The sequence below is a fragment of the Equus asinus genome, chromosome 3 (assembly GCF_041296235.1).
Source record: "Equus asinus isolate D_3611 breed Donkey chromosome 3, EquAss-T2T_v2, whole genome shotgun sequence".
In the NCBI taxonomy this organism is placed as follows: Eukaryota; Metazoa; Chordata; class Mammalia; order Perissodactyla; family Equidae; genus Equus; species Equus asinus.
The window spans coordinates 101,407,777-101,434,154 of record NC_091792.1 but is presented as its reverse complement, the minus strand read 5'-3'; the positions used below and the strand labels follow the sequence as shown (position 1 = coordinate 101,434,154).

The following is a 26,378-nucleotide window of genomic DNA, read 5'->3' as shown; positions in this document are numbered from 1 at the left end:
GTAGCCAGTCTTGGCAATCAGAGTAAAAGATGCTGAATCATAGATCAACTATTTGATCAGTCTACAATTACCTTCTAATTAATAACACAATCCTTCTGGGTTTTTTGTTGTTCTTGTTGTTTATGTCCAACTTAGAGCTTGTGGTTTAAATAAGCCTGAGAATAGAATGGAAGAAGTAGGACAGCTTTCCACCGTGATGCAGTGTCATGTTCACCGGCATTGGCGGGAGAAGGAAAAACAGAAGCCACAGATGGCGCTTCAAGAGTAAATCTCTAATTATTCTAACAACTGAGTGTTCAGGCACATGAATTTATAGCAATAAACAAACTCTGAAAAATCTACCAAAGTGACACATCTCAGTATAAGTTATCACCAGGATCATTTTTCTTTTCTCTTAGCTTTTAATAAATGCCTACTCTGATCAGATACTCTGCAAGGGAGTTCTGAAGTGCTTCCAAGTGGGTGTTAGTCATTAATTTTCTCAAAATATTATTATTGTTCTTTGGTTTGAATTGGAACCTATGCCTAGTAGTCTTTCATTTACTCAGTTAGAAAGAAGCCTTTTTGCTCTTGTGGGTCCCCAGAAGTAAAGAATGTGCCCTACTTTCTGAGGCTGGAGAGAGGCCTCAAAAACTAATGCATTGAAAAGCTCCCATCCTTCTCTAATTCCTTTTATTCCAAAAGCTGTCATTTCTTCCCGTACCGCTGTGGTCAATCATACTGCTGCTAGAGTGGCTGTGTCTCCTTACGGCTCCTAAAAGCACCGGGCATGGAAATGGAAAGCAAAACATCCCCAAATTTAGAGGAACAGTGGTTTTCCAACCCATTGATGAACCCTGTACTGGAAGTAGGGGCTGGAGTGCTAGTTGTTCATAATTTCCACCTTAATGTAAATGATAATTAGAATTAACTTGTCTTTAAAAAAAAAAAAAAAAAAGCAGGCACCATGGTGTTCTGATTCACATGTGCTTTACTAAATCTCAACCGTGTGAAATGGGATGGTCATTTCGGTCCTGTCCAGGTAACCTAGAATCCTTGCCCTGTAAACTTTTTGCTGTTTTTAGGGAAAGAGATGAAAGTTAAATGGGTCATTTTCTATTGAGAAGACCTAATAAGGTGGTTCTGCTGTGGTCCCTTTGTCCGTGTTCTGAAAATAGGTAAATCCTGAAAAGAAGATTGCTGTTCTTGAGAACGTTACACATGTAGCAGTACTTAAAATGACTCCAGAGCCTTCAGTATTGAATTGCCTACCAGACTGTAATTATCTTAAGGGTGAGAACTCTGTTTTGTTTCTGTATCCATTACATAGTAAGTTTGTTTTGCTCAAAGTTATTTTTGTTGAGCCATGAATTATGGATATGAGCTTATTGAGCTCCATCACATTAGGGAGCAGAGACTAGTGTAGATTTCTTTTGTTGATGGACCTTTTTTGTAAGAATATTCAGGAAAATAAGGAAGACAGGAAACAGTCTCAACTATCACCCATCCAGACTTCATGGAGGTCTGGGATGACATTCAGGATATTACAGAAGTTCAAGCAATGCCAGTTGTCTGTCGGTATTCAACATTTTATCTCCAGCACCTATGCTTGTGACATAGTAAGTACTTAAGTATAATTAATGAATAAATTTGATAATAAGCTCTACTGTATCTCTCTGCTCTCTTTCTGCTATATTCCCAGCTAATGGTCTATCAACATGTCTTCTATTTACTTATAGCCTCTGCTGCCTCATGGCTTCTGCTCGTTGACTTCTCTCTGTGTATCTTTTCTTTTTCATGACATCGCCTTGTGTGCAGATTGTATATCTCTCATTCAAATTCCCAAAGAGAAAAGCTCTGATTGGATAGGCAAGTTACTGTCCAGTATGGAGCACTTTCCCAGAGCATAATGCTTAGGCTTAAATGGGTGCTTTTGGTCAGGGGGCTAGTCCTGGTCCAGTTACCTGTGGTCACTAGCAAGGTCACAGGGAGTAAAGTATGGTCTTGCTCATAAGAGATATGTGGTTATGGCAGACACTTAGAATATTGTTCCCTTAATGATAAATTAGAGTCTGATTGGTATTCAGTCATGTTCCAGGTCAGATTCTAAACTATGGGAAAATAGCATTTCAGGCTAGTTCATTACCGTATTCCCAGAACGTGGCACAGAGCTTGGTACACAGTAGGCACTGGAAAAATACTGGCTGAATGAAGCCTGATGAAGGAGGACATTCTTTGATCTTAGATGTGTCGGGGCCCAATGGGCAAGGTTAAAGAAAAAGGCCAATGTACTTGAACAACTTTTGTCCTATAAGTGAATCATTGTAGTCAGTGGCAAACCACATAAGGCTTCTAATTAGAGAAAGCTCAGATCCAGAAAGAGTCCAACCTGCTCTACTTTTGCATGATGTTGGAGAGCAGTGAGCAATACAGAACTTCTAATTAGGAAGTGGATTTTGTCATTACACTGGGAGAGTTGCCCTAAGGCTACAAATCCCAGAACTCTTTGTCCCTTGAAATTGTTACCATCCTGAAAGTCATTATAGCAATCCTGTAGAAAAGGCACTGTTCCTGGGAACATCATGGGATTGAGATTTGTTGAAAGGGCTGCACTATATGGGCATATTTAAATTGAGCTAGAAGTTTAATTGGGAAATTTTCCAGATTAAAAAAAAAGGCATCCCTTTGGATAATATTTGTTGATTTCTACCTCCCTCTTTCCACCATCACACACTCAACCACGACTTGTGACAAGGGTCTTTCTCATTGCTAACTATTTTTGACTCAACGTAAGAATTAGTGTTGTGAAAGATTTTATTGGTCTTATTTCGAACTTAAACCAAAGTTCTCCATGGCTCCACATTTGAATCTTACCATTTGTTTGGTGTAGTGGTGCCAGTACCCGTCACTCTGCTTTGCATATGTTAGGGCCTCAGTAAACCATTACTGACTTGAATTATCAATGTGAATTAATAAGGCCATTGTTGCAGGTCATTTAATATCATTTAATTTCATTGTCACAGACATCACCCTGAAACTGGGAAAACTAACAAACATTTGCCATCTTGACTTCAGCTGAATAGGAAAGTAAAAATGGAGATAATATGGAGGGTTCTCCCAGACTGATAAGTGTAACTGGGAAATATGAGGCAGTCAGTTTTCTCAGTAATAGTGAAGTCAGGATGCTGTGTCAGTCAAGTATAGTTGTTAGAACCCTGGCTTTGCCACTTAATGTGACTTTAGGCGAGTTACTTAAACCTTATCTAAGCCTTAATGTGCCCTCTGTAAGAGGGAAGAAACAGTACCTATTTCACTGGGGCTGTAGCAGAGTTTAAATGAGATAATGCATTGAAGCTCTTGCCACAGGCCTGGCACAAAGTGAACACTCTGGGTTTGTTATTATTGCTGTCATTGTTGAGTGCTGTTTTGAAAAATGTAATTCTTTTCAACAACATTAGATGGTATCAGATAATTCAATATAAATGGAATCAGTCTCTTTTTCCTCTAGTAACAGAAACTCAGCAATATAGTTTTTTTTTTTTTAAAAGTAATATAGTTTTACACACCAACCTTTATGGGAGGAAGAGATACGGTTTATGTCTTTGTAATGTACAGACTGACCACAGGCAAGGTTACAGGTTCTGTTTCTCTATCCAGAGGTAGAGAAGAGCATCTTGATCTGTTAAGTTCAAGATCTTTTCTGCTAAATCGTTTCTGAAATTCATTCAGGCATTTCTAGGGAGGTGTTCCATAGATCACACATGGAAAGAACTATCTCTTTGTAGTGGGATTTCTGGTGATACTGACTTTTAAAAAAATTTTACGAACATGATTATGAAAAACTCCTGATGAAGTAAACTAATATCTGAGAGGCATTGACATGTTCTCTGATGTCTCCCTTGTGGTCGTGTAGGTGAGACAGGCATTGGCAAATCCACGTTAATGGACACTTTGTTCAACACCAAATTTGAAAGTGACCCAGCTACTCACAACGAACCAGGTGTCCGGTTAAAAGCCAGAAGTTATGAGCTTCAGGAAAGCAATGTACGGCTGAAGTTAACCATCGTTGACACCGTGGGATTTGGAGACCAGATAAATAAAGATGACAGGTACGTCTTGGGATTTTGTGGGGATATAAATGGATGAGGAGACAGCAGGACCCATCCCCGGGAAATGCGAAGGCTAAATATTCACTAGTTATGAGCCTTGGTCTTCTATCTCCTAAAAGATATGACACTCTTTTCCTCTGAGAAATTTTCTTAGAATGTTCTTCCTTCAGATCAGAATCAGCTATTGTCATTGATTCCAGCTAGTGGAAGCAGAAAAGAGATTTGTTAGAAGGAATAAGCCAGCTTATGGCATTTTTCCAGGAGACTCATAGAACCAGGTTTGGGGGCTTTCCCACCAGGAAAAGCAATCTGGAGAAACACCCGACAGGACAGTTAGCAGAGACCCCTGCACCAGCCACCTCATAGAGCTTGGTAACTGTGATGCTGGGGAGAGGCCCCTAGAACCGCCACCAAATCTGTCCCAGATAACCAATGCCTTCCCCATGTCTTGCGAGAAGAACCGTTTTCCCTGTTTGTGGCCTCTGCCTTGTGTTGCTCACTCCCTGCCTCCAGGTCTGGTATGGCTGCGTCTGCTTGGCAGAAAATAGACCACATTCAGAACACTAGCTGCAAGAGAGTCTGGGAAATGTAGTTTTTGGTTTTTTCAACTCTGCAAAATAAGAAGGCAGTAAAAAGCAAAAGGAGTTCGGAATGAGCATCTGCCACATGCGCCTAGCTTCTGAGGCAGGTTGGGATATCTGAGCTAATCCCCAAATTCTTATAGATATGAGTGAAAACTGAGAGTCATCGTGTTTTGCACAAGAAGCCACAACCCAGGATTTAGGATACCCCCATTGTAGTCTGGATTCTGCCAGTGACAAGCTATGGGACCGTGGCAATTTACTCCCTTTAAGGGAATTACACTAGATTTCCTCTGAAGTCTCTTCTAGTGTGATACTGTGTAGTCCTGTTCTTAGGTTAGAGGCCTAAGGAAGGGCCTTGTGAAAGGCTAAGCCTGGAAGAGGGGTGTGGTAATAATAGGAGTTTTCCTGTATTCTGATGGCTTTGACAAAAGTAATATTAGCTCCTAAAATCCCAACGTGAAGAAAGCATTTTTATGGAAGATCAGTTGGAAAAATCTTAATTAATTTCTAGCCAGTGTGGGATCTTAATATTGATGCTAGTGCTGTGGCACGAGGCACTCTGAGTTCTTTGGTGAATTGTCTGGGTCTTCCTGAAGGCTGCTCAGAGTTGGGGAGCACACTGGGTGCAGAATGACCAAATTGAGTCTGAATAATGATTGTGGTTTCAGTCAAGCCTAATGAGGAATCCAGGTTGATTAGATTTAAGTTTCCTTCTCTATTCAGCGAGGGTTTGTTTGGCTAATTAGGTAATATATACAACAAACTTCTGTGTAGACGTAGAAGAAAGACATGTTTAACCTGCTTAAGAAATAAAATATTTTTTCAGAATTTTGGTCCAATAGTTTGTACGTAGATAGAAACTGCTAGCTCTAAGTCAATCTTACGTATTCATTCTAAACTGGTTTATATAATCTTGATGATCTAATTATAAAATAATATAGTAAGGGTTTTATTTTGATAAAACTCACATCCTCAATTTATAAAGCCAAGTAAATTTGGCTCTTTCCTCTGAATTGCTGTATGCCCTTATTTGAGGGAAGTTGTTAATCCCTAAAATTTCCTGGTGTACACCCATATGTTAATCTCAGTCCCCAAATATCGTTCACACTCCTTCTCAGGATCACCCATCCTATTCATCAATCTCAACTTCAAATGCCCTATGACTATTTAAATCTTATGTTCATTCTCAAAAGAAGTTTGAGGAAGTTAAAATAAAACTCCCAGGCCCAAAGATCATTCCATAAGGGGGCTTCCAGAGACATTTTTTTGTGTAGTTGACAGCTTTATGGGAATAAAACACCAAATCAATAAATTATGATATATTTGCTTAGGGCTCAGAAACTTCATTAGTGCCAGGATTTTTTTTTTTTTCCATTTTCCTCAAAATTGGGTATGTTATATGCATGTGTTTTATGAAGAGGAACTCGAACCACTTTTATATAGAAATATATATTGCCTAGATACATTTTAACTATCCCTGATATATTTGAGCATCATAGTAATGACAGAGAAATATTTAATTTATTCTCTAGCTGAGCACTGAGCTCTATTTTATCTATAGAGCAATTTAAATGTTTGTCAGTAAACATTGTCCTGTAACAACAGGAGCAATTGTTGGATATAGTGAGAAAGATTTTATTTTGCATCTGTCAAAATGGACTATCTGTACATTGTGTTGGAGTGAGGGACAGCCAGGCTGTCCTGCAGCTGAGCAGTTGCTCTTAATTTATGGCCTCAATGCCAAGGAGCGATGGAGACATTACTGCCTGAAGGCTGTTTGTAATGCCTAGTGAAATAGACAAGAGAAAACCTAGCGACAAGAAAAAAAGAGCACAGGTGCATTGTGGGAGGCAGGGAGACCACCGGCGTCTCCTGGTCATTGCACGATCGCAGTGCACCCTGGGAGCGCCGCGTATCTCCACCTGCGATCTGCACAGCTTTCTCCCCGGGGTTAGGGATGCTTGTGCACTCCATGATTGGAAGACAGCAACTGGGCCTTTTCAGGATCCCTTCTTGCAGGAATGAGAGCTGACTTCCAGCATCTTGCTGCTAAGATTCCATGTGCTGTTCCAGCTCAGAGTCAATGTCTCAGCGCTGCCACTAAGTTGTTGCTTCTCCTCTGAATGGGACTGTCTCTCAGGCTGGTGGGTTTTCACTCCCGGTACTGAATAGCAGGTGCCCTATACGATGCCAATCCTCATATTTGCAGCTGGAGGCCTCTTTAAGAAATTATCTGACTCATTTGGTTCAAATAATAGTTTCCAAGGAGACTTAGAAGAGAGGAAGTGTGATATTAACCTAACCTAGATACCAAATATTTTTTCTTCTGAAATTTCTTGACAGCTGTTGCATAACCTCTTTAAGTGGCATTTAGAACTCTGTGCCCCAGAAGGCATTGTTGACACTCTTGACTATAAACCACAATGATTATTATTTAAAATAGTTATTTAGACAGCCCATGCTTCCATCCAAAAATTGGAAGTGGGATATGGATTTTTGCATTGATATGTAACCGTATGGGAAGGGATGTGGTGTTTCTTTAGACCCATGATTATTTTTACTACTTTGGGGATTAGGCAAGCTTTTCTGCCATCGATGCAAGACTTCAAGAATGTCCCAGTTTGTTTATGTAGGCTTTGGACATGTCAGCATTCCTGCATCATTATCTGCCTGGGACCAGGCTAGCTAGAAGGAGGCAGGAAGAGACTCTGGTAAGATTTCCTGTTATGTTTAATAGCATGATTAACTCTTTGTGGTTTAAGACCTTCCCTGCTTTGCTGTCTGTCCTCATCAGTGAAGAAGGCAGGGGAGGTGTCTGGCCTAGTGGTGCAGCAGTTAAGTTTGCACGTTCCACTTCAGAGGCCCGGGGTTCACCAGTTCGGATCCCAGGTGGAGACCTATACACTGCTTGTCAAGCCATGCTGTGGTAGGCATCCCACATATAAAGTAGAGGAAGATGGGCACAGATGTTAGCCCAGGGCCAATCTTCCTCAGCAAAAAAGAGGAGGATTGGTGGCAGATGTTAGCTCAGGGCTAATCTTCCTAAAAAAAAAAAGAAGGAAAGGGATCTGGAGAAGAAGGGAAACCAAGTTTTGCTGTAGAATTGGAAATAGAATAATTTGTTTGCCCTACATTTGGGAGATGGGAGAATGCATGTCAATGGCATATCACTAACTGTAATGATACTTAGCCCTGAAAAGCGTGGATGATTGAAATCCACTGAGAGAGAATCCAAACTCACAGATCTTTATCAGAGTTATAAAATGGTAGTGAAGTAGACTATTTGGTCTTTAAGCTCTATTCTTATCACACTTTCTGGTGGAGGTAGTTGAGAGATAAGGAAAACTAACTTTGACTAACAGATAGCAAGGTAGAGAAAATATATGGTAGGCATCTGGTCATATATAAAATGGAGAGTCAGTCCCTGAATGATGGCTTTGGCTATTTTGCAAGAATGATCAGTGGGTAGCTTGGGTAGATAGAAAACATCGTATAAAATTTTTCTGTCCATCAATTTTAGGGTCAACCTCTGTCATTTTATGGTGTTTTTTATGGCTGGAGATATATGAAAAAAATGAGTGGTGGGTAAAAAGGAATATCCCCATGTCTTAAAGGAAATTATGTGAAAGTGTACGGGCTAGATTTGATCTGCCCTCCCCTGCTTTCTTCTGCTGGATGTGCTTACAATCCAGAGAACTTTGAATTGGCCAAACAGAATATAAATGGGTGTCCTTTCCGTAAGAATGGAAACTAGCAAAAAGCAAAATTGGGATTAAGCTTCTTTATCTTTATGACTGTGACTGTAGATAAGAAGTGGAAAGGAGTAGGAGAGAGGAGCAGAGAATTTGTTTAAAGGATTATGAAGGGGAGTACAAAACCACTTGGCTGACTTGTTATTCATCAAGAAACTGTTTCATCAACGTAATTAAATCTTGAACACAGGGAATAGTGATTTTGGTAAATAGCTTTCCTGGAATACATTTCTTTTATTTGTTAATAATGATATAGAAGGTAAAATTGATGGGATTTCATGCTTGATTGTGTGTGGGAGGTCAGAGACGAGGTCTCTGGGTTGAATACCAGGGTTCTGGCTTGGTGGTGGATGGAGGTGCCATTCACCGTGCTAAGGAACATAGGGGAGTGTGCGTTCGCGGGTCAGATGGAGTTTGATTTTGAACACATTTAGTTAGAAGAGCAAATGGAAATATCTGGTAAGTAGTTGGACGCATGGGTCTGAAACTTGGGTGAAAGATCTGAGTGGGAAGTAGAGATTTGTGAATCATCATCAGATAGATGGTAAGTGAAACAAGAGAATAAATGGTCTTCCAGGGAGACCACATAGAGGAAAAAGAAGGAGATTGAAAGACTGGCCAGAACTGTCTAACCGGGAGGCAGATGAAGCCTGAGATGTAAGAGAACAAAAGATCTCTGGCTATATTGACTCCAGGGCAGAAAGCGTTCCTCACTGGAAAAGAAGAGATGTTATGCCTCCTGTAATCTTTGAGGATCAGAATCAAACCAGAAGCAAAAAGGGAAATTAACAGAAAGAAACAGACTTGGACCACTGTTGGGGAGGGGGTGCGGAGAACCTCTAAGTCAGGAACTGGGGAGGCAGGAAGGAATGGCTGCTTGTGAGCTGCTTTTCCTCTCCTTGGGGTGAAGAGGGTGCTGCGAAAGGACCCTGATTGCCCAAACACATTCTCAGTGTCAGGAGACGGAAGGGTCAGGCCCCGGGCTGACAGGGCATGGGTGGACCTCACTGCAGCGGCCTGGTCCACTTCCCTGCAGGGCAGGAGCTCAGTAGCTGAATGGTTACCCCGGAGCCAGGTGATTCTAAGTTCCTTTTTTTTTTTTTTTTTTGTCTTTTTTAAAGTCAGGCTTGCCTTTCTCTTATTTGTTGATTATATTATTTTTTGTTTATTATATCACTATGAAAGTGATATCTTACTTTTATGTGCTAGCCTTTTACATATATTTGCTCACTTATTTGTCATGATAGCTCTATGATATACTATATCAGATTTACCCATGAGGACATCGAGACACACAGGTTTAGTAACTTGCCCAAAATCACATAGCTAGTAAGTTGTGGAGTTGGAGTTTGGTTTTAGGCGATCTGGTTTGAATCCATGCTTCTAACCACCATTCTATATGACTATCCTATAATAATAATGATCATTGCTATTGTTATGTAATACCTGCCAGTATTTTAAAATTGGAAAGCATAGAAGAATCTTACCGCTTGCTCATCCTTTCTATTGGAATTTATTGGGATTTCTGTTTTCATATTTAGAACTATTATTGCTGAGGCACATTCTACCTTTTCTTTAAATCTCTAGAGGGTTTGCTCTAATTGAATCAATGGCTTGCGATAAACCACCAAGGCAAAATATCATCAAAAACTTTTTTCTAGGGGCTGGCCCAGTGGCGCAGTGGTTAAGTGCACACGTTCCGCTTCTTGGCTGTTCGGGGTTCGCCGGTTCAGATCCAGAGTGCGGACATGGCACCGCTCGGCACACCATGTTGTGGTCGGCGTCCCACATATAAAGTAGAGAAAAATGGGCATGAATGTTAGCTCAGGGCCAGTCTTCTTCAGCAAAAAGAGGAGGATTGGCAGCAGTTAGCTCAGGGCTAATCTTCCTCAGAAAAAAATTTTTTTTTTTGATTGCTTTTGGTTTTGGTCATAAATTTGATGTTTTGTTTTGTTTTTAGGTTTTTTTTTTTTTTTTTTTTCTCTTAGGGCATTCTCTTAGGGTTGTCATCGTTATAAAAGATTTATAGTTCCCTTTCAAGAATTTCAGTTTAATTTATGGGTCAGGGAGTTGAGTGTTGAAAGGTTTTTATTTTTCTTAAAGCTTAAATCATTCCCCAGCAAGGTGGTAAGTTTGGGGAGAGTTAACTCATTGCATCCCTAAGAGACCAGTCTCATTGCTGCTGACGCTGACTTCTGAGTAGTCCCCTTGGAGACCTGAAAGGGTTCATGGCTTTTCCACGGTGACCTAATGTCCACGTTCATCCCTGGAGAACATGTGGTTTATTGAATATGTATTCCTAATATGCTCCTAATGCTTGTGTTTATGGTCAGTTAATAGAATCATACCTAATTATCCAAAACAGATTTGAATTACGATTTGGTGAGAAGAGAGGGTTACAGAGTTTACCTTCAAATCATAGAATTTTAGAATCGGAAGGAATCTTTAAGATCAAAATAGTGCAGTCACTTCAGTTGATGGATGAAGTTATGGAATGTGCACAGGGCTTTATGAGAGCACAGATTCCTCGTCTCTGGAGGCACAGGGCAAAGCACCGGGGAAGAGCTCCCAGCAGGTGGTGAGGCCGTATCCTGAAATCACAGACAGTTTCATTTTGTGCATCAATGCAGTCAGTTGGTAGAGCCCGTCAGAGTCACTTCACTGGGACAGATTTCGAGGCTCAGTTTTGGCCCAGCAGGAAAGAATGCCACAACCTCTTAGCAGTATCTTCATGGGTGCCGTGGGGGCAGTGACAGCGTGCTCCACATATGTATAATCTCTGTTTCAAAGGATGAATGTTAGCCAGGAGAATAGAAAGAAGACTGTTCCAGCTAGGGGCAGGTGAGAACTTGCTGGGTGGGGCCGCTCCACGGGCTGGTGCCTTGCTGGGGCAGAAAGGCAGGGAGGGAGGGGGAGAGACGAGCCTGGAGAAATGCCGGAAGGCATGGGGTACCGAGGTGAGGAGCTTGGGCTTTAGCTCTTAGGGAAGAGGGAGCCACTGAAGACTGTTCTGGAGGACTGTGCCACGCTGAACTGAGAAAGAGGTTTGAGACGACAAACATGCTGCTTTGAAAATGTGTTTTTAAAAACCTTCTTCTGCATTCTAGCTATAAGCCGATAGTGGAATATATTGATGCCCAATTTGAGGCCTACTTGCAAGAGGAACTGAAGATCAAACGTTCTCTCTTCAACTACCACGACACCAGGGTCCACGCGTGCCTCTACTTCATTGCCCCTACTGGCCATTCTCTGAAGTCCCTGGACCTGGTCACCATGAAAAAGCTCGACAGTAAGGTACTCACTGCTGCTCTGCTTACCATCCACCCTTCTTTTAGCTCCCCTTTATCCCAAGGCCCCAGTTTATTCTCTGCTCTCAGTGTACTTTGGTTTTTTGTTTTGTTTTATTCTAAAAACACTTTTTAGAGCAGTTTTAGGTTCAAAGCAAAATTAAGAGGGAGGTACAGGGATTTCCCATATACCCCCTGCCCCCACACATGCACAGCCTCCCCCATTATCAACATCCCCCACCAGAGTGGTACATTTGTTCTAATGTTGATACATCATAATCATCCAGAGTCCATATTCCACATGAGGGTTCACTGTATGTTGTGCATTCTGTGGATTTAAAGACAAATTTATAGTGACGTGATCCATCGTTACAGTGTCCACCAGAGCAGGTTCACTGCCCCAAGAATCCTCTGTGTTCCACCTGCTCATCCCTCCCCCGCCCCCAAGCCCATAATTGGTTTTTTCTGGTTTACAGAACCATAGGGTTTAGCACTTTGAGAAAAATGCTTCAAAACCTCTCTGGGTGTTAGGATACAACAAAACAAAACAAAACAAATAAACAAAACCACATAGCTTGTTGCGAAGTATTTTTAGCTCTTAAATTAGCACCAGCGTATGTTCTGTTGAAGGTTGGGGATTATGTAGTGGAGACACCTAAGCGGTCATAGGAAGGGTTAAATTTGGGGAGATTGAACTATAATTCATGATTGATTTTCTTAAAAACTTTCTTTAAATCTCTCTCTGAAAGGTTTTTAGAGGTTTGGTTTTAATTTGAAATTTAGAATGAAAAAAAAAAACTCAATTTTTTTTCTATGTAATAAGGATGGTCCAGCTTCTTAGATTTTAAAACCGAACTGCACCCGTGTGTTCAACAGAAGGAAAGTCTGAGTTCCAGTTTGACCTCTGAGCTTTCCACTTTTATAACCTCTCTGTAACTACATTTGGAGGAAGAGCCTGATAAGTCTGATAACATTTGGTGATCTGCTTCACAATTAATTTGATTTTCCATTTTGAAAGAAGTGGAAGACAATACATTCTGAAATAAGGAAGCAGCCAATGGCAACAAGAACCACCACAAAATTAAGCTCTGGTATTTTCTCTTCGATTCTAACCTCCTTTTGAGTTCAATAAAATGTCTTCTCATCTTTAGAGGGCTTTGCTGGTGATATTTTCTGTCCAAACAACACTGATTAAAAGATGCTTTCTCTCCAGAGGGGCACAATAGTGAGAGAACGCTGAGAAGATCAGCCTGTCCCCAGGGCCTCTGTCTGAACCGGCCTACAAAGGGCCTGCAGTGGCTGAGGCAGAGCCCGCCTCCTCAGACTTCCAGCGCGCGCACAGCATTGGTTTACAGAGAATATTCTAACGGCCTCAAAGGATTACCGCAGCTGGGGTACTGTTGGCAGGATGAAGAGAAACCCTTCTTCATCTCCTTTGACTCAGCTGCAGTTAGCCATGGCCGGTGGAGGGATCCTGGGCAGTGAGGCAGCTCCCTGTGCCCTCACGTCCTTGAAAGCAGGGCTGAGAAAGGAGGAGAGGAGAGTGGCTTCCTCACTGAGTTTGTAGACCGAGCCAGGCCAATATCCAACAATAGGGTTATGTGAAATAGAGTTGACTTAAAAAGGAAAAGAAAATAAGGCAAAACAGACACAGCTAATTAAAAAAATGATCACAAAGCAGGTTAAACCGCTCTCAGAGAGCCGATCTCGTTGTAGGGTTGCAGTGAGTGGTAGGGAGCGTCTGAAAACAGTACTGTCAGAGCTTTGTTTCTACCAGTGAAGAGTTAAGGCAAATGTGTGATAATTTCAGAAAAGATTTTCAGGCACCTGCCACCTAGGAAAAGGATGTTAAATCTAAATTGCTTGTTTGTCTGTCTGCTCTGATCAAATTGGCCAGGAGACAGTGAGCCTCTGCCGTTTGTCTATGTCGATATTAGCCGAATACTAAACGTGTACAGAAGAAGCCAGTAAGAACAACAGGGAAGTTTTCTGTTCCTGAGGTCCTGACCCAAACATTTCCCCAGTGTCAGTGCTGTTTATCTTAGTCTGCAGCTTGTGGAGGAAGCCCAAGCATGATGGGCTTAGGAGTGAGGTAGAGGAAGAGGAAGAATAGATTTTTCTATCAGCCTGTCTTCTCATTCTGGTTTATCAAGGATTTTGAATTTGGCTCTTGGGATAAAAAGAGAAGCAAAGAAATGCAGACATGACCCGGAAAACCTGCCTGAAGACTCTCCTCTTTGGCCAGGACTGCTTTCTCATCGAGCCCACTTCCTTTTCACCTGAGCTGGGTGGAGAGCATGGTCCCAGGCGTCAGATGTCAGTAGCATCTTATTGAAACCTCTGTACCTACCAGCGAATGGAACACAGTTAATCTTTAAAAATGAATTTTAAAAAATATGTCCTGTGGACAGTGCTGGGGGACGTTGGGAGAAGAATATCCCACCTTGGGTTTGGGTCCTGCACTCAAGGCTCTCATTCTGGGCTTTCTGCCGTTGTTGTCATACGCTGAGTTCTCCCTGGCCTTTGTAATCAATGCTGTAAAAGTAAGCCTGGCCTTTGACACTAGGTTTCCTTCTGGCATGAAGGAGTAATGTGATAGAAGCTGGTGTTCGAAAGAATTAGTTGGTGTGATTTTAAAAAATTTAAAAGTTGGTGAGACTATTTTTGTTTTGGTTAATACTTTGGTTCTTCTCTCCTAGCAGTTTTCAGGTCATCAGAAGAAAGAAAGGATGTTATCCTGCATACAGCTGAATGTTCCACTATTCTAAGTAACAAAAACTTTGTTATTATACTGTTAGGAACATGCAAAAATCAAGCTCCTAAAGGAGCTAAGAGGGGGTCTAAAGGAGTGGTTGGTTATTCAAAGAATAGGCCCTCTTTGCTATCGCTATTTGTCGTAGAGTAACACTTCCTCTTACTCTGTAAAGAAGAATGAGGTGGCACAGAAGAGGAAATTACAAGTATGCTTTCAGTGCCGAATGGGAGGAAGTAAAAGTGTTCGCAGATGGAACGAAAAGATTATCCCGTATCTTGTTAATTGTGCATTTAGGTAGAAAGTCCAATTCTCAATGTCATCTCTATTTTTTAAGTGCAGTTTTACAGTTTTTATTTGTGTGCTATGTTTTATTCATCTAATTATTTTTCTTATGTTGGAATTGTGTAAAAGTGGATGTGTTTGTTTTGTAGGTGAACATCATTCCAATAATTGCAAAAGCTGACACCATTGCCAAGAACGAATTGCACAAATTCAAGAGTAAGATCATGAGTGAACTAGTCAGCAATGGAGTCCAGATATATCAGTTCCCCACAGATGAAGAAACGGTGGCAGAGATTAATGCAACCATGAGTGTAAGTCTGCAAGTAAGGAAGGACCAACCAGTGACTTTCTCGAAAGCTTTTCCTGGTAGCAGCTTGTAGAGTGGCCAGAACACTGGACCAGGAATCCAATAGCCTCAGTTGTGGTCCAGCTCTGCCACTACCTCAAGTCACTTCACCACCCTGCTCCTCCATTTCTCCATCTGTCACATGGGAGAGTTAGACAAGAGGACCTCACATTTCCTTCTCGCTCTAACAGTTATGATTTCTACAGCAAATCTTGTGGGAAGGGAATGCCAGCCCAGCACCATTTCATAGAAAGCAGCTTAAAGCTTGCTTGTGCCAGTGTCCCCCTGCCTCACTTTGGCTTCTGTGATTGGTTCTTGCCTTTCCTTCCTTTCTATTTCTCCCCTGTTTCCTGAGTCATTAGATAAACTGACAGTTGAGGGTATCATTTCCACAACTCAGGGAGGAACTGGTCAGGAGAGAAATGATTAACGCTCCAGCAAATCCAGGTGCTGTGCTATCATCTGTCCTGGTGCACCTCCACTGTGCCAGGTGACACCTGAATCTTTCCCTCTGCTCCCTTGTGAATCCCATAGCCGTGGCTCATCTCCGGGCCACAATGACTATACGTATCCTTTTTCATTTAGGAATGCATAACTTCTGTAAAAACAGCATTCCTTGCATACAGTTGATGTCCAATGATGGTTTTTGGAATTTGTTGAAATTGTAGGTTAGCTTCAGTGAAATGTAATTAGAAGCTATTAAATAACTTGACCTTCCCTGAATGCATGCTAAAAAATTGATTCAAAAGTGTGCTGGTGGCAGCGGAAGTCAGTCTAGACTTTTAAATTTGTGGTAAGTTGACATATATCCTACTTTCCTTCGAAGATCTGATCATGAAAAGTTGTGTCTAAACAAGTCATTATTAAATGCACTAATGACACTTAAAAAAATTAAGTTTTATTGAGATATAATTGATACACTGTACAATTCGTTGGTTTTTAGTATATTCACAGAGTTGTGCAACCATTGGCACAATCAATTTTAAGAACACTTTCATCACCCCAGAAAGAAACCATGTACCTTTTAGCTGTCAACCCTCTAACCATCCTAGCTGTATGCAACCACCAATCTACTTTCTTGTCTCTGTAGATTTGCCTACTCTGGACATTTCAGAGAAAAGGGGTCATACTGAGGCTCATCCAGAGAATTAGGTGACTCGGTCAAAGCCATCCAGTTGATAGCAGCACTGAGAATTCACTGCAGCCCCTTGGTCCCAGTCCTGTGTTTTTTGCCATCATAATTCAGGAGATCAGAGTTATTCCACAAAACCGCTTCTCGTTTCTTCAGTTCAGCCTATGGATTTTCCCTTATAAGGCTGTTATCATAGAGAGAGGAATTTCTCCCTTGAATTAATCCCATTATGACTAGGACTTTGGCAGCAAATGTAACTTTCCCCCTTTCTGGGGCTGTTATTGTATGAATTTCAAATTTAGGGAGCTCGTTAATGCAGAGACAGTCCAGCTCCACTCTGACCTAGTCTGGTCACACTCTGAGCTGTGTGATCACCCTGGCTGTCATGCTCCTGTGGCCGGGAGAGTGAAGGCTCTGGAATCTCTAGAAGAAACTGGAGAGCTGATTCTTCCTGGGAAATGGCCATGAGGGGCCTGAAAGGAAGGTTGTCATAAGGGAGAGTGACTCGACTTATTCAAAAGACAGAACCAAAACTGATGGCCAAAAGAGCGGAGGGGTTTGGGGCCAGTATGAAGACAGTGTAACGATTGGCACCATTGCAGTGCAACAAACACGTTATTGAGGTAGTGAGTTCCTATCACAAGTGGGTGGAGGACAACAGATTCTATTTCAACCTGCTTAGAAGAGCAGACACCGTGGAGGGAATTCCTATACAGGATCAAACTGGATAATACGTAAGATTTCTTCCACCTCTAAAATTCTCTGGTTATGGGTATTAAGAGTAGTAATAGCAGTACCAGGCATTTTTTACATTTATGGAGCATTTACTATGCACCAGGCACTGTTCGAGTCTTTGCATTTCATCCTCATAACAATCCCGTGGGTAGGTCGTATTATTATTCCCACCTCACAGATGAGGGACCTGCAGCCTTGCACCTCAGACTGCACAGCTGTCAGCAGTGGAGGTGGGATTTGAACCCAGGCAGTTGGGCTCTAGGGCCTTTATGCTGACTGCCCCCAGGCAGAGGAGTGTGCTTGTTTATAGCAGTGTCAAAAGCTAGGTCTGAGATGGCACTCGCTCATTCTGCTGTCGAACTGCAATGTGGGATGTCAGGGTGGAATTCAGGAAGTGCTGTGCATGAATATCATCTGATTTTCTCTTTATACCCTTCCTCATCCTTTTAAATAATTTTGCATGGTCATGAAACGAAATTTGTGTTAAACTTGCAAAGAAAATACCCATGAACTTCTGCTCTCTTTCTCTCTTTATCAGATAATTCAACTGAAGATCTTTGACGATCCCAAATTAATCTTGCTCTTTACCAAGAAATGTTCTTTTAGGCTCTTCATTGCAAACATTTCCTGGTGATGAAATCTCACGATATGTGGAAATCTGAGGAAAGCAGATTTCATTGGCGGTTGCTCTGTCACTCAGTTTGAGAGGAGAAGGCAGTTGCCTTGGTTGCTACAGCAAAATGTTGGCCAGGAGGGTCCTACTGCTCCGTATCTTCACAGAACACATTTCAGTTTCAGACTTAGGGTTGAGAAAGAGAATGCACTTTCTTTTCTTCCTACAGAGTATGAGATGAACTAGAAAATTTAAATACCTCAAGCAACTTAGACAACCTGGGCTGAGGGCTATGCCAAGCTCTCGGTGGGAGAGGATCGTTTAAAACATTCTTCTCTTTCTCAACTTATCTGTAGTAGAACAACACTGGATCAAAGAACCCTAGATAATAATTCTCAGAGCAGCCATTTCAAATCCTCTTATTATCATATACTAATAGGAAAAAGATGGAACTACTATTTTCCCTCCAGATTGTAGCCATAGCTACCAGATAAACCAACATGGAACGGTCAAGTGTCATGAACACCATCTCTGCTTGAGATAAGTCTGGGTGCAAGGCTCAGGCCAATAGTTTGGGCTACAGTGTATTTCCAAGTTAAATTTTGTGAGGGTTCACCTGAATAAAGCAGTGCTATTCAATAGAAATATAATATAAGCCACAGAAGTAATTAAAAATTTTCTAGTAGCCACATTAAAGAACTTAGTAGGTCCAGCCCGGTGGCATGGTTGAGTTCCCGTGCTCTGCTTTGATGGCCCAGGGTTTGCAGGTTTGATCCTGGGCCTGGACCTACACACTGCTCATCAGGCCACACTGTGGTGGCATCCCACTTACAAAATAGAGGAGGATTGGCACAGATGTTAGCTCAGAGACAATCTTCCTCAAGCAAAAAGAGGAGGATTGGCAGCACATGTTAGCTCTGGGCCAATCTTCCTCACCAAAAAAAAAAGGAAGAACTTATTTAACCCAATATATCCAAAATATTATCATTTCAACATGCAATCAATATAAAAATTATTAATGAAATATTCTCATAGTAAGTCTTTGAAATCCAATGTATATTTTACAGTTACAGTACATCTCAATTTGGATGCATACCCAAGTCACTCCTATCATAGTTGAAAGTTTTCCACTGTGAAATAAGTACCAAAAAGATGATTTTCTTTTAATGTTTGCGTCCACATTGACAAAACTGCTTCTTCTTGTTTTAGAAGATTTGAGTTCGAAGCAAAGTGAAATGCAGTCCTACCAAAACAATAATTTTGGGAATTATTTAAGGGAAAAATATTTTACACTGCTTCCATTTTTTAATTTAGATGTAAATTAGTTAAAAGTAAATAAAATTAAAAATTCAGTTTCTTGATCCCACCACTCCCATTTCAAGTGCTCAGTAGCCACATATATTAGTGTGTATAGTCGCAAAGACTCATGCCGTTTCCTTGAATCCAGCTCATAGCAAATGTTCAGTATTTGGTTGTAGGAGAGGTAGGGTACCCCCAGCCACCCTGCGTGAGCTGCAGCATCTCCTGCCTCTTCCCCCCTCCCTATTTTCTCTTGCCGTGAAGTAGAGGCCTGCAGAGGGTGGGAGAAAATAGAGGCAGGTGGAGAACCAGTCTTGGCAAGGGCTGGGCAAGGTAACTGCTCTCTGTCCTTGTGTTGCTTGGCAGGTCCATCTCCCCTTTGCAGTGGTCGGCAGCACTGAAGAGGTGAAGATCGGCAACAAGATGGCAAAGGCCAGGCAGTACCCGTGGGGTGTGGTGCAGGGTATGTGTGCATCCTGGGGAAGGGATTTTCCACATTTAACCCCTGTGGGGACCGTCCCCATGGCTTTCCTCTTTGGGGAGGTCCACAACCGTGGGCAGGCAGAGGGAGCGGGTTGTACCCCTTGCAATTGTGGGAGTGAGGAGGAAAGAAACGGTGACCAGGTAGGTAGACAATGGAGAGGAGAGGCTGCAAAACCCTAGTGCCCATGCGGCAGCCCCTCAAGGATGTTCACTTGTGGGGGAAATTCAGTATAAAGTACTGATAGAAAAGAGTTCTTCCAGGGCTGGCCCCGTGGCCGAGTGGTTAAGTTCGCGCACTCTGCTCAGTGGCCCAGGGTTTCGCTAGTTCAGATCCTGGGCGCGGACATGGCACCACTCATCAGGCCATGCTGAGGCAGCATCCCACATGCCACAACTAGAAGGACCCACAACTAAACTATACAACTATGTACTGGGGGGATTTGGGGAGAAAAGGTGGGGAAAAAAAAAAAGATTGGCAACAGTTGTTAGCTCAGATGCCAATCTTAAAAAAAAAAAAAAAAAGACTCATTGGTTTGCAAAATAAGTTTAAAAAAAGAGTCCTTCCCTAGGAGTTTGAACTGCTTTTGAACCAGTTTCTTCAGCAAAGTGTAAGAAACCTGCAAAAGTTTCTTGCAAACAAGAAAATACTTGTTTCTCCATTATCTCTGGAAAAATTGTCTTCCAATTAAATGTTATCTTAGTGAATATCTGACCTATATTTGGCATTGGGGGACATGACCACGGTCCCGAACCTGAAGAAGCTTCCCATATGTCACCTTGATGGGCAAATACTCTATTACCTTGTGTCTTCTGAAGGAGTATGGCTATAGAAAGTTCTTTTGTTCTTTATCAGTCCTCCTTTTCCTTTCTTCTGAATAAAGGCAAATAAATCTGTAAGAAGTGAGTACCTTTGAGATTCCTAGGAAAATTATAATTTTTATGAATCTTACCGATTTCTCTACAATAAGAAAACTTTTTCATAGTGTTGTTGATTAAATGAAATGATCTCTAAGAAACTGCCTTGCAGAGTTGCAGATGGCGTGCAGTGGTAGAAACAGGCCTGGCTATGGAGCCAGATGGCCCAGGGTTTGAATGTAGAGTCTGCCGCCTCTATCTGGGAGGTCGGCTTGCTTGTCAAAGCCGTGCTCTACATCTGCAAAACAAGGGTCACAGTGCATACTTGGCAGAATTATTAGAAAAAGTAAAGACAATATTCGTAAAGCTCCTCCCACAGTCCCTGCACTGAGCAGGCCCTCGGCAGTCACTGTTGTCATCAGCATTATGATCATCGTTGTCAGAAATCTTGTCTTCATTAGGAATGTAAAGTGACTCCAGCAAAGGATGTTCAGATGGCTTTGACACCTCAGAGATTTCAGGAGCGATGGTAACATATTGGAAGCATCACTTCAGGTTTTCAGTGACATCGTCGCTGATAGCCCCCCCACCCCGCCTTTGTTCTTCATTTCTTGCAGTTGAGAATGAAAACCACTGTGATTTTGTGAAACTTCGGGAGATGCTGATCCGAGTGAACATGGAGGATTTGCGGGAACAGACTCACAGCCGCCATTATGAGTTGTATCGGCGCTGTAAGCTCGAGGAGATGGGCTTCAAGGACACTGACCCTGACAGCAAGCCCTTCAGGTAGGAGGGCACCTAGCCATCGGGTGCTTCCAGAAACAGACAATGCTGAGAGTGGCGTGTTGGTAATCACAGAAATGCTTATTGGATTGAGGTATCAGGAGGGAGGGACCTGATTGGGCGCAGATGAAGAGCCCACATTGCCAGGCGTTGTGAGAACCACTTTACTTGCGTTATCGCAAGTAACCCGTGGAGTTGATGTCGCTATTCTCATCCTCGTTTCACAGATGAGGACACTAAGGCAGTGAAAGTATAAACCAGCCCAAGGTTCTACAAGTAGCAAGTGACGGGGCCGAGTTTGAACCCCTGCTTTTAATCATTATGCTTGCAGAGCCACAGAGCCTGGTCCAGGCATTGACAAAGGTGTCGCCACTCATTACAGTTTATCTCCTTCGTTTCTGCTAACCAGGTTTAACGTCCCCCGGCTCTTACTTTTTGAAGCCCTTTCCCAGCTTTCAGTGGTTCCGTACAATTCTAACAGGAGGAGAAAAGGGAGTAACGTGGAGAAAACTTCCTAAGTATTTTCCGACATCACTGAAGGATGGAGATGAAGGGGCAAAATGTGAAGGGGAGAATATCGAAATTAAAGAAGAACAAATATCGAAATTAAAGAAGAACGAACGGCCTTGGCGAAGCCGCAGGCCCCGGCAGAGTGCGGGGTGGGGGTTGGGGAGCGTCGGGGGCCGGGGCTGGGTGAGTGATGGAGGGGAGGTGGGGCTGCCGGGCCAGGCTCGCCACCTCCTGGCACAGGAGAGGATTGCCTTGTCCAGACTGACCCACACCGTTTCTTAATGGAGATTTGAGTGCAGGTGAGGTGTGTCTGGGCTCAGTGTTTCCTCCTCTTTTGCGGCCAGCCCGGTAGCTCCCACTTTGTGTCTAGGAGCCGGCTGGCTCCTGAGGCAGCGTGTGTGCGGTGTGGCCAGATTCCCTTCTCCGGGATCCGAGCTGCCACTGGGGAGGGAGGGGGTTTATTTTCTTGCAGTTGCTTTAGAGAGAGTTTAGTAATGTCCTGACTGTTCTCCTGGTACAGTGCTACTGTAGAGTGTTGTCAGCGTGTGTGTGTAAGGTGAGAACAGATGGAGACCCCTTGCGAAGGGCTTCTAACCAAGAAGTTAACTTCTAGTCAAGTCTGCACCATTTACTCCTGCCTCGGGAGGTGGGGCGGGGACGGTGGCAGAGGGGGCATCTTCAGCCGGATGAAACGGCTCTTTCTGAGGCAAGGAATAGGACGCCTCTGTGTACACAGGTTAGCTAATTGAACCTTGAAATGCGTTCACCAAAAAATAGTCCCCGCAAAATCAAGCCTCCTCCATGGTGGTTAAACCTGATGAAAATGGGTTTTGTGTGCGGGAGGCTATCTGTATTTTTTCATGGAGTCTTTTTGTTTGATGCCTGCTGGTGGAACGAGAGGAAGTGCGGTAAAATCGAGCTCGTTTGCCCTCTCCCTCATTCAGACGCTGGCCGTGTTGAAGAGCACTGGGCCAAGAGTCAGGAGCGTGGGTTCAAGTTTTGACCCTGCTACTGCTCAACTCCTTACCCTCTCTGGGCCTCAGTTTCTTCATCTATAAAACGAGTTGCTGGCCTAGATCAGGGGACAGATCTAGTAAGAGGACTTTTTCCATAATGGGCCAGATAGTGAATATTTTAGGCGCTGCAGGCCATGCGATCTCTGTCACAGCTACTCTTGTAGTGTGAAAGCAGCCAGAAACCATAAGGTAAATGAATGGGTGTGGCTGCCTTCCAATAACACTGTTTACAGAAACAGGTGGGGGCCCGATTTCGCCCGCGGACTGTAATTTGCGGCCCCTGCACTAGATTAGAATTTGGAGCCCGAGAACTGCCTGCAAAAGTTAGAATGCACATGGCTGTTGCTAAAGTCTGTTAGAGGTAATTTACCTACCAATATGTTAAGAACCATCCACCACAGCTGTGTCCTTTTTGGCTGTGGACTCTGAAGAGTCTGTGCTGTGTCCCCTTAGCTGCCTTCCATGTCTCCACCAGGGTCCTCGGGTCCCCTGGGAGCCTGGAGATGGTGAGGATTGTCTCCTGCTGCAGACGTGCAACCTCCTCTGCCGTCTCTGTTTTTGGCTTTTTTTTTTTTTTTACATTGGCACCTGAGCTAACAACCGTTGCAAATCTTTTTTTTTTTTTTTTTTTTTGCTTTTTCTCCCCAAATGCCCCCAGTACATAGTTGTGTATAAATATATGTACTTTTTTTTTTTTTTTACTTGCGGGTCCTTCTAGTTGTGGCATGTGGGACGCCGCCTCAGCATGACCTGACGAGTGGTGGTGCCATGTCCGCGCCCAGGATCCAAAGCAGCGAGACCCTGGGCCGCTGCAGCTGAGCGCAGGAATGTAACCACTGAGCCACGGAACCGGCCCCTGTTTTTGGCATTTCAGTTAAAATAGCTCCTGCAAGCCCAAGGCAACTGGCCACCAGGGGGAGGTGTTGCTGCCTAGGTCCAGCGTGCCTTCTGTGAGGCCTGGCCTCCCTGTCTTCAGGGGGCTTCAGGATGCGGGCGGATGTCACTGATGCCACCTGACTTGTAGAGAACATGCTTTATGCACACATCTCCCCTTCTCCATTAGCATTTGGTTCCATTTCTACTAGACTGAGGTTTCCTTTTTGATGATGACAAGGGGGAAATATATACATATATGAAACCAAGACCTTTACTCTTTTCTCTATAAGAAAATAAGTAGAGAAAAATAGACCTTCTAAAAATAAAATACCTTCTATCATCTCAATTACTGGGAACACTGGGAGCAGTGTTTCTAAGTTTCCTCTTAGAAATCCACTCATTCAACCTCAGGTGCCCCTCTTGGTGCAGGCAAGATCATTTGGAACATAAAAGTTGGCTTTGAATCTCATGTCTTGGCAAATAGCAAGGTGAAATGAACTTGGTGTTCCTTTTCCTGGAAACCACTACTTTACAAAGGGCTCAGCCTTTCCCTTTGAGGAGTTCCCGGCAGCCCCAGCGTGTTTGTGAGCCCACACTGAGGGAGTAGTTCAGTGAAGGACCTCACTGAGGGATGGCGCAATTCAGGAAAAGCAAAATCCACAGCCAATTGGAGTGATTTCCCAGAAGTTCGTCTTTGAAGTCATCATTCCTGGATGCTCTTAGAAGATTTTTCTCCCATATGAATTTAGGGGGAGCCTGGAGGAGTAGAGATGAAGGACTCAAGGTTCCTTTATATTCTCAAAGTAGAGGATCCCTGTGTGGGTGCACAGTGCGGTCCATCCTTCCCTCTGAACAGCCCATGTCCGCCTTTTGCCCTCTAGGCCCAGCTTATGTTTATACCAGGTGTTTACAAAGCACAGAGTCACCTCTAATGCCAAGGCTAGGAAGTCGGAGCCGTCACCTGGATATACTACCTGGTGTGAAACAAGACCAGGAGCTGGGCAAGCACAGTAAGAGGCTGTATTTAAGCCTGGAAAGTAACTAGGCCGTAAAGCTGAGTCTGTCACTGGTGGTGGCCTTAAACCTGCCTAACTTCAGAGATGTGTCTTTCTTGTCTTGTGGCAGAATATAGACACACCTGGCTATCTGCATATCTGTCTCCAGGTGTCGACCTGCTTTTCCTCGTGCCCTTCTTTCCCGCCTGCTGCCCTGCGGTCTTGGAGCTCATGCTTCAGCCCAGCAGGAGCACCGTGCCTTCCCTGGACCCGGGTCCCCTCCCCGCAGACCTCAGCCCCTTTCTGGCTGGCATTTGGGGTAGAAGAGGGGAATGGGATGTAGGACACGAGTAGGGACTGATCTTGTCTCTGCTTCTTTCTCCTGAGACACCACTGCCCTTTTCCCAACAGACCCTGTCCGAACCAGAGATCACAAAGTTTTCAGGCCCCTGGGACCCTTTCATTTTTATGAACATGTGGGCCCCAGTTCCGTGCAGTGCAGTGGGTAGAGCTCCTGCTTGAGCTAAGTGGCCTGGGTGCAAATCCTGACTCTGTCACTTCATTGTGGCCTGGACAGATCACTAAACACCTCTGTGCCAAGTTTCTCCAACTATAAAATGGGAGGTCATATTCATACCTACCTTATTGGGCTTGTAAGGATTAATGCATTCACCTTTGTGAATTGCTCCATACATACTGGTGGTGTGTTAACCTCTGGCCTGCCCTTGACTAGGCGGTTCCAGGAGACTGTAACAGGGAGAGAATTGTGCTGTGTGAATTGCCAGAATGAAGGATGAACTGAAATGTCTGTACTCATCTCCCTTCTCTTGACTTCCATGAGCACAACTTACCTCTACTGAGGGCTGTTAAGAGAAAATGGGAAGACAAAATCCTCATTTTCAAAGCAACCGAAAACCTCATGAAAAAATTATACATGTCTTACTTAGAAAAGGGCGTTAATAACTACAATTAAAAATTAAGTTGGGGGGCCAGCCCCGTGGCCGAGTGGTTAAGTTCGCGCCTTCTGCTTTGGTGGCCCAGGGTTTCACTGGTTCGAATCCTGGGCGTGGACATGGCACCGCTCATCAAGCCATGCTGAGGCGGCATCCCACATGCCACAACTAGAAGGACCCACAACTAAAAATACACAACTATGTACCGGGGGGCTTTGGGGAGAAAAAGGAAAAAAAATAAAATCTTTAAAAAAAAAGTTGAAAGAGCTAAAATTGCAAAAGACATCATCCCTTTAGGCACTGAGTGGATGACATAGAACTGGTTCCTTGTCAACTGGTCCTTTTTTTTTCCCCCCCCGAGGAAGATTAGCCCTGAGCTAACTACTGCCAGTCCTCCTCTTTTTGCTGAGGAAGCCTGGCCCTGAGCTAACATCGTGCCCATCTTCCTCTACTTTATATGTGGGACGCCTACCACAGCATGGCGTGCCAAGCAGTGCCATGTCCGCACCCGGGATCTGAACCCGCGAGCCCCTGGCCGCCGAGAAGCGGAACGTGCGAACTTAACCACTGCGCCACCGGGCTGGCCCCCCGGCTGGTCCTTATTGACTGGAAGCACTGGGGAGGGTTTCTGGTGTCTCATTTACAGCTTAGTTGGTAGAGGTGCTGGGGAATCTGAGTCTGCAAATGCCGTGGTTGTAAGTCATTTCTAAGTGGCTTACTGTAGTGTGGCTCCCTGGAGTCAGGTCTTATGATTTCTTTCTTATATATTGCTTATCATTTCTAACATCAGTTCAAAAGCTCGTTCATGTCCTAGGATACAGTGATGGGATAAATAGCATTTGTTGAGCCCGTTTTCCTGTTTCAGCACAGGATGTCAAAACTGCCACCAGACTCCTGGCTGAGGCCATTTGGCCAGTGGCAACGTTGCTCCTTAGTCTTTCTCTAGGACAAGGACTTGCCAGCTTTGGGCTGAAACCTAAACTATAGGATATGTTCTGTGTCCTAGTTTACACATGTCATGAAGTAATACCTGC

General features: G+C 43.4%; 1 protein-coding gene across 9 annotated transcripts in view; it reads left to right on the top strand.

Annotated features, from left to right (window-relative positions):
- The window catches only part of SEPTIN11 (septin 11), a 125,314-nt gene that overhangs the window by 86,147 nt on the left and 12,789 nt on the right, over nt 1–26,378 (top strand). For all 9 annotated transcript variants that reach the window (XM_014865578.3, XM_014865571.3, XM_044766183.2 and 6 more), the window contains exons 4-8: nt 3,893–4,088; nt 11,532–11,718; nt 14,898–15,059; nt 19,240–19,336; nt 20,829–20,997. In XM_014865578.3, the coding sequence (XP_014721064.3) occupies nt 3,893–4,088; nt 11,532–11,718; nt 14,898–15,059; nt 19,240–19,336; nt 20,829–20,997 (811 nt within the window). The remainder of the gene's footprint in view (nt 1–3,892; nt 4,089–11,531; nt 11,719–14,897; nt 15,060–19,239; nt 19,337–20,828; nt 20,998–26,378) is intronic.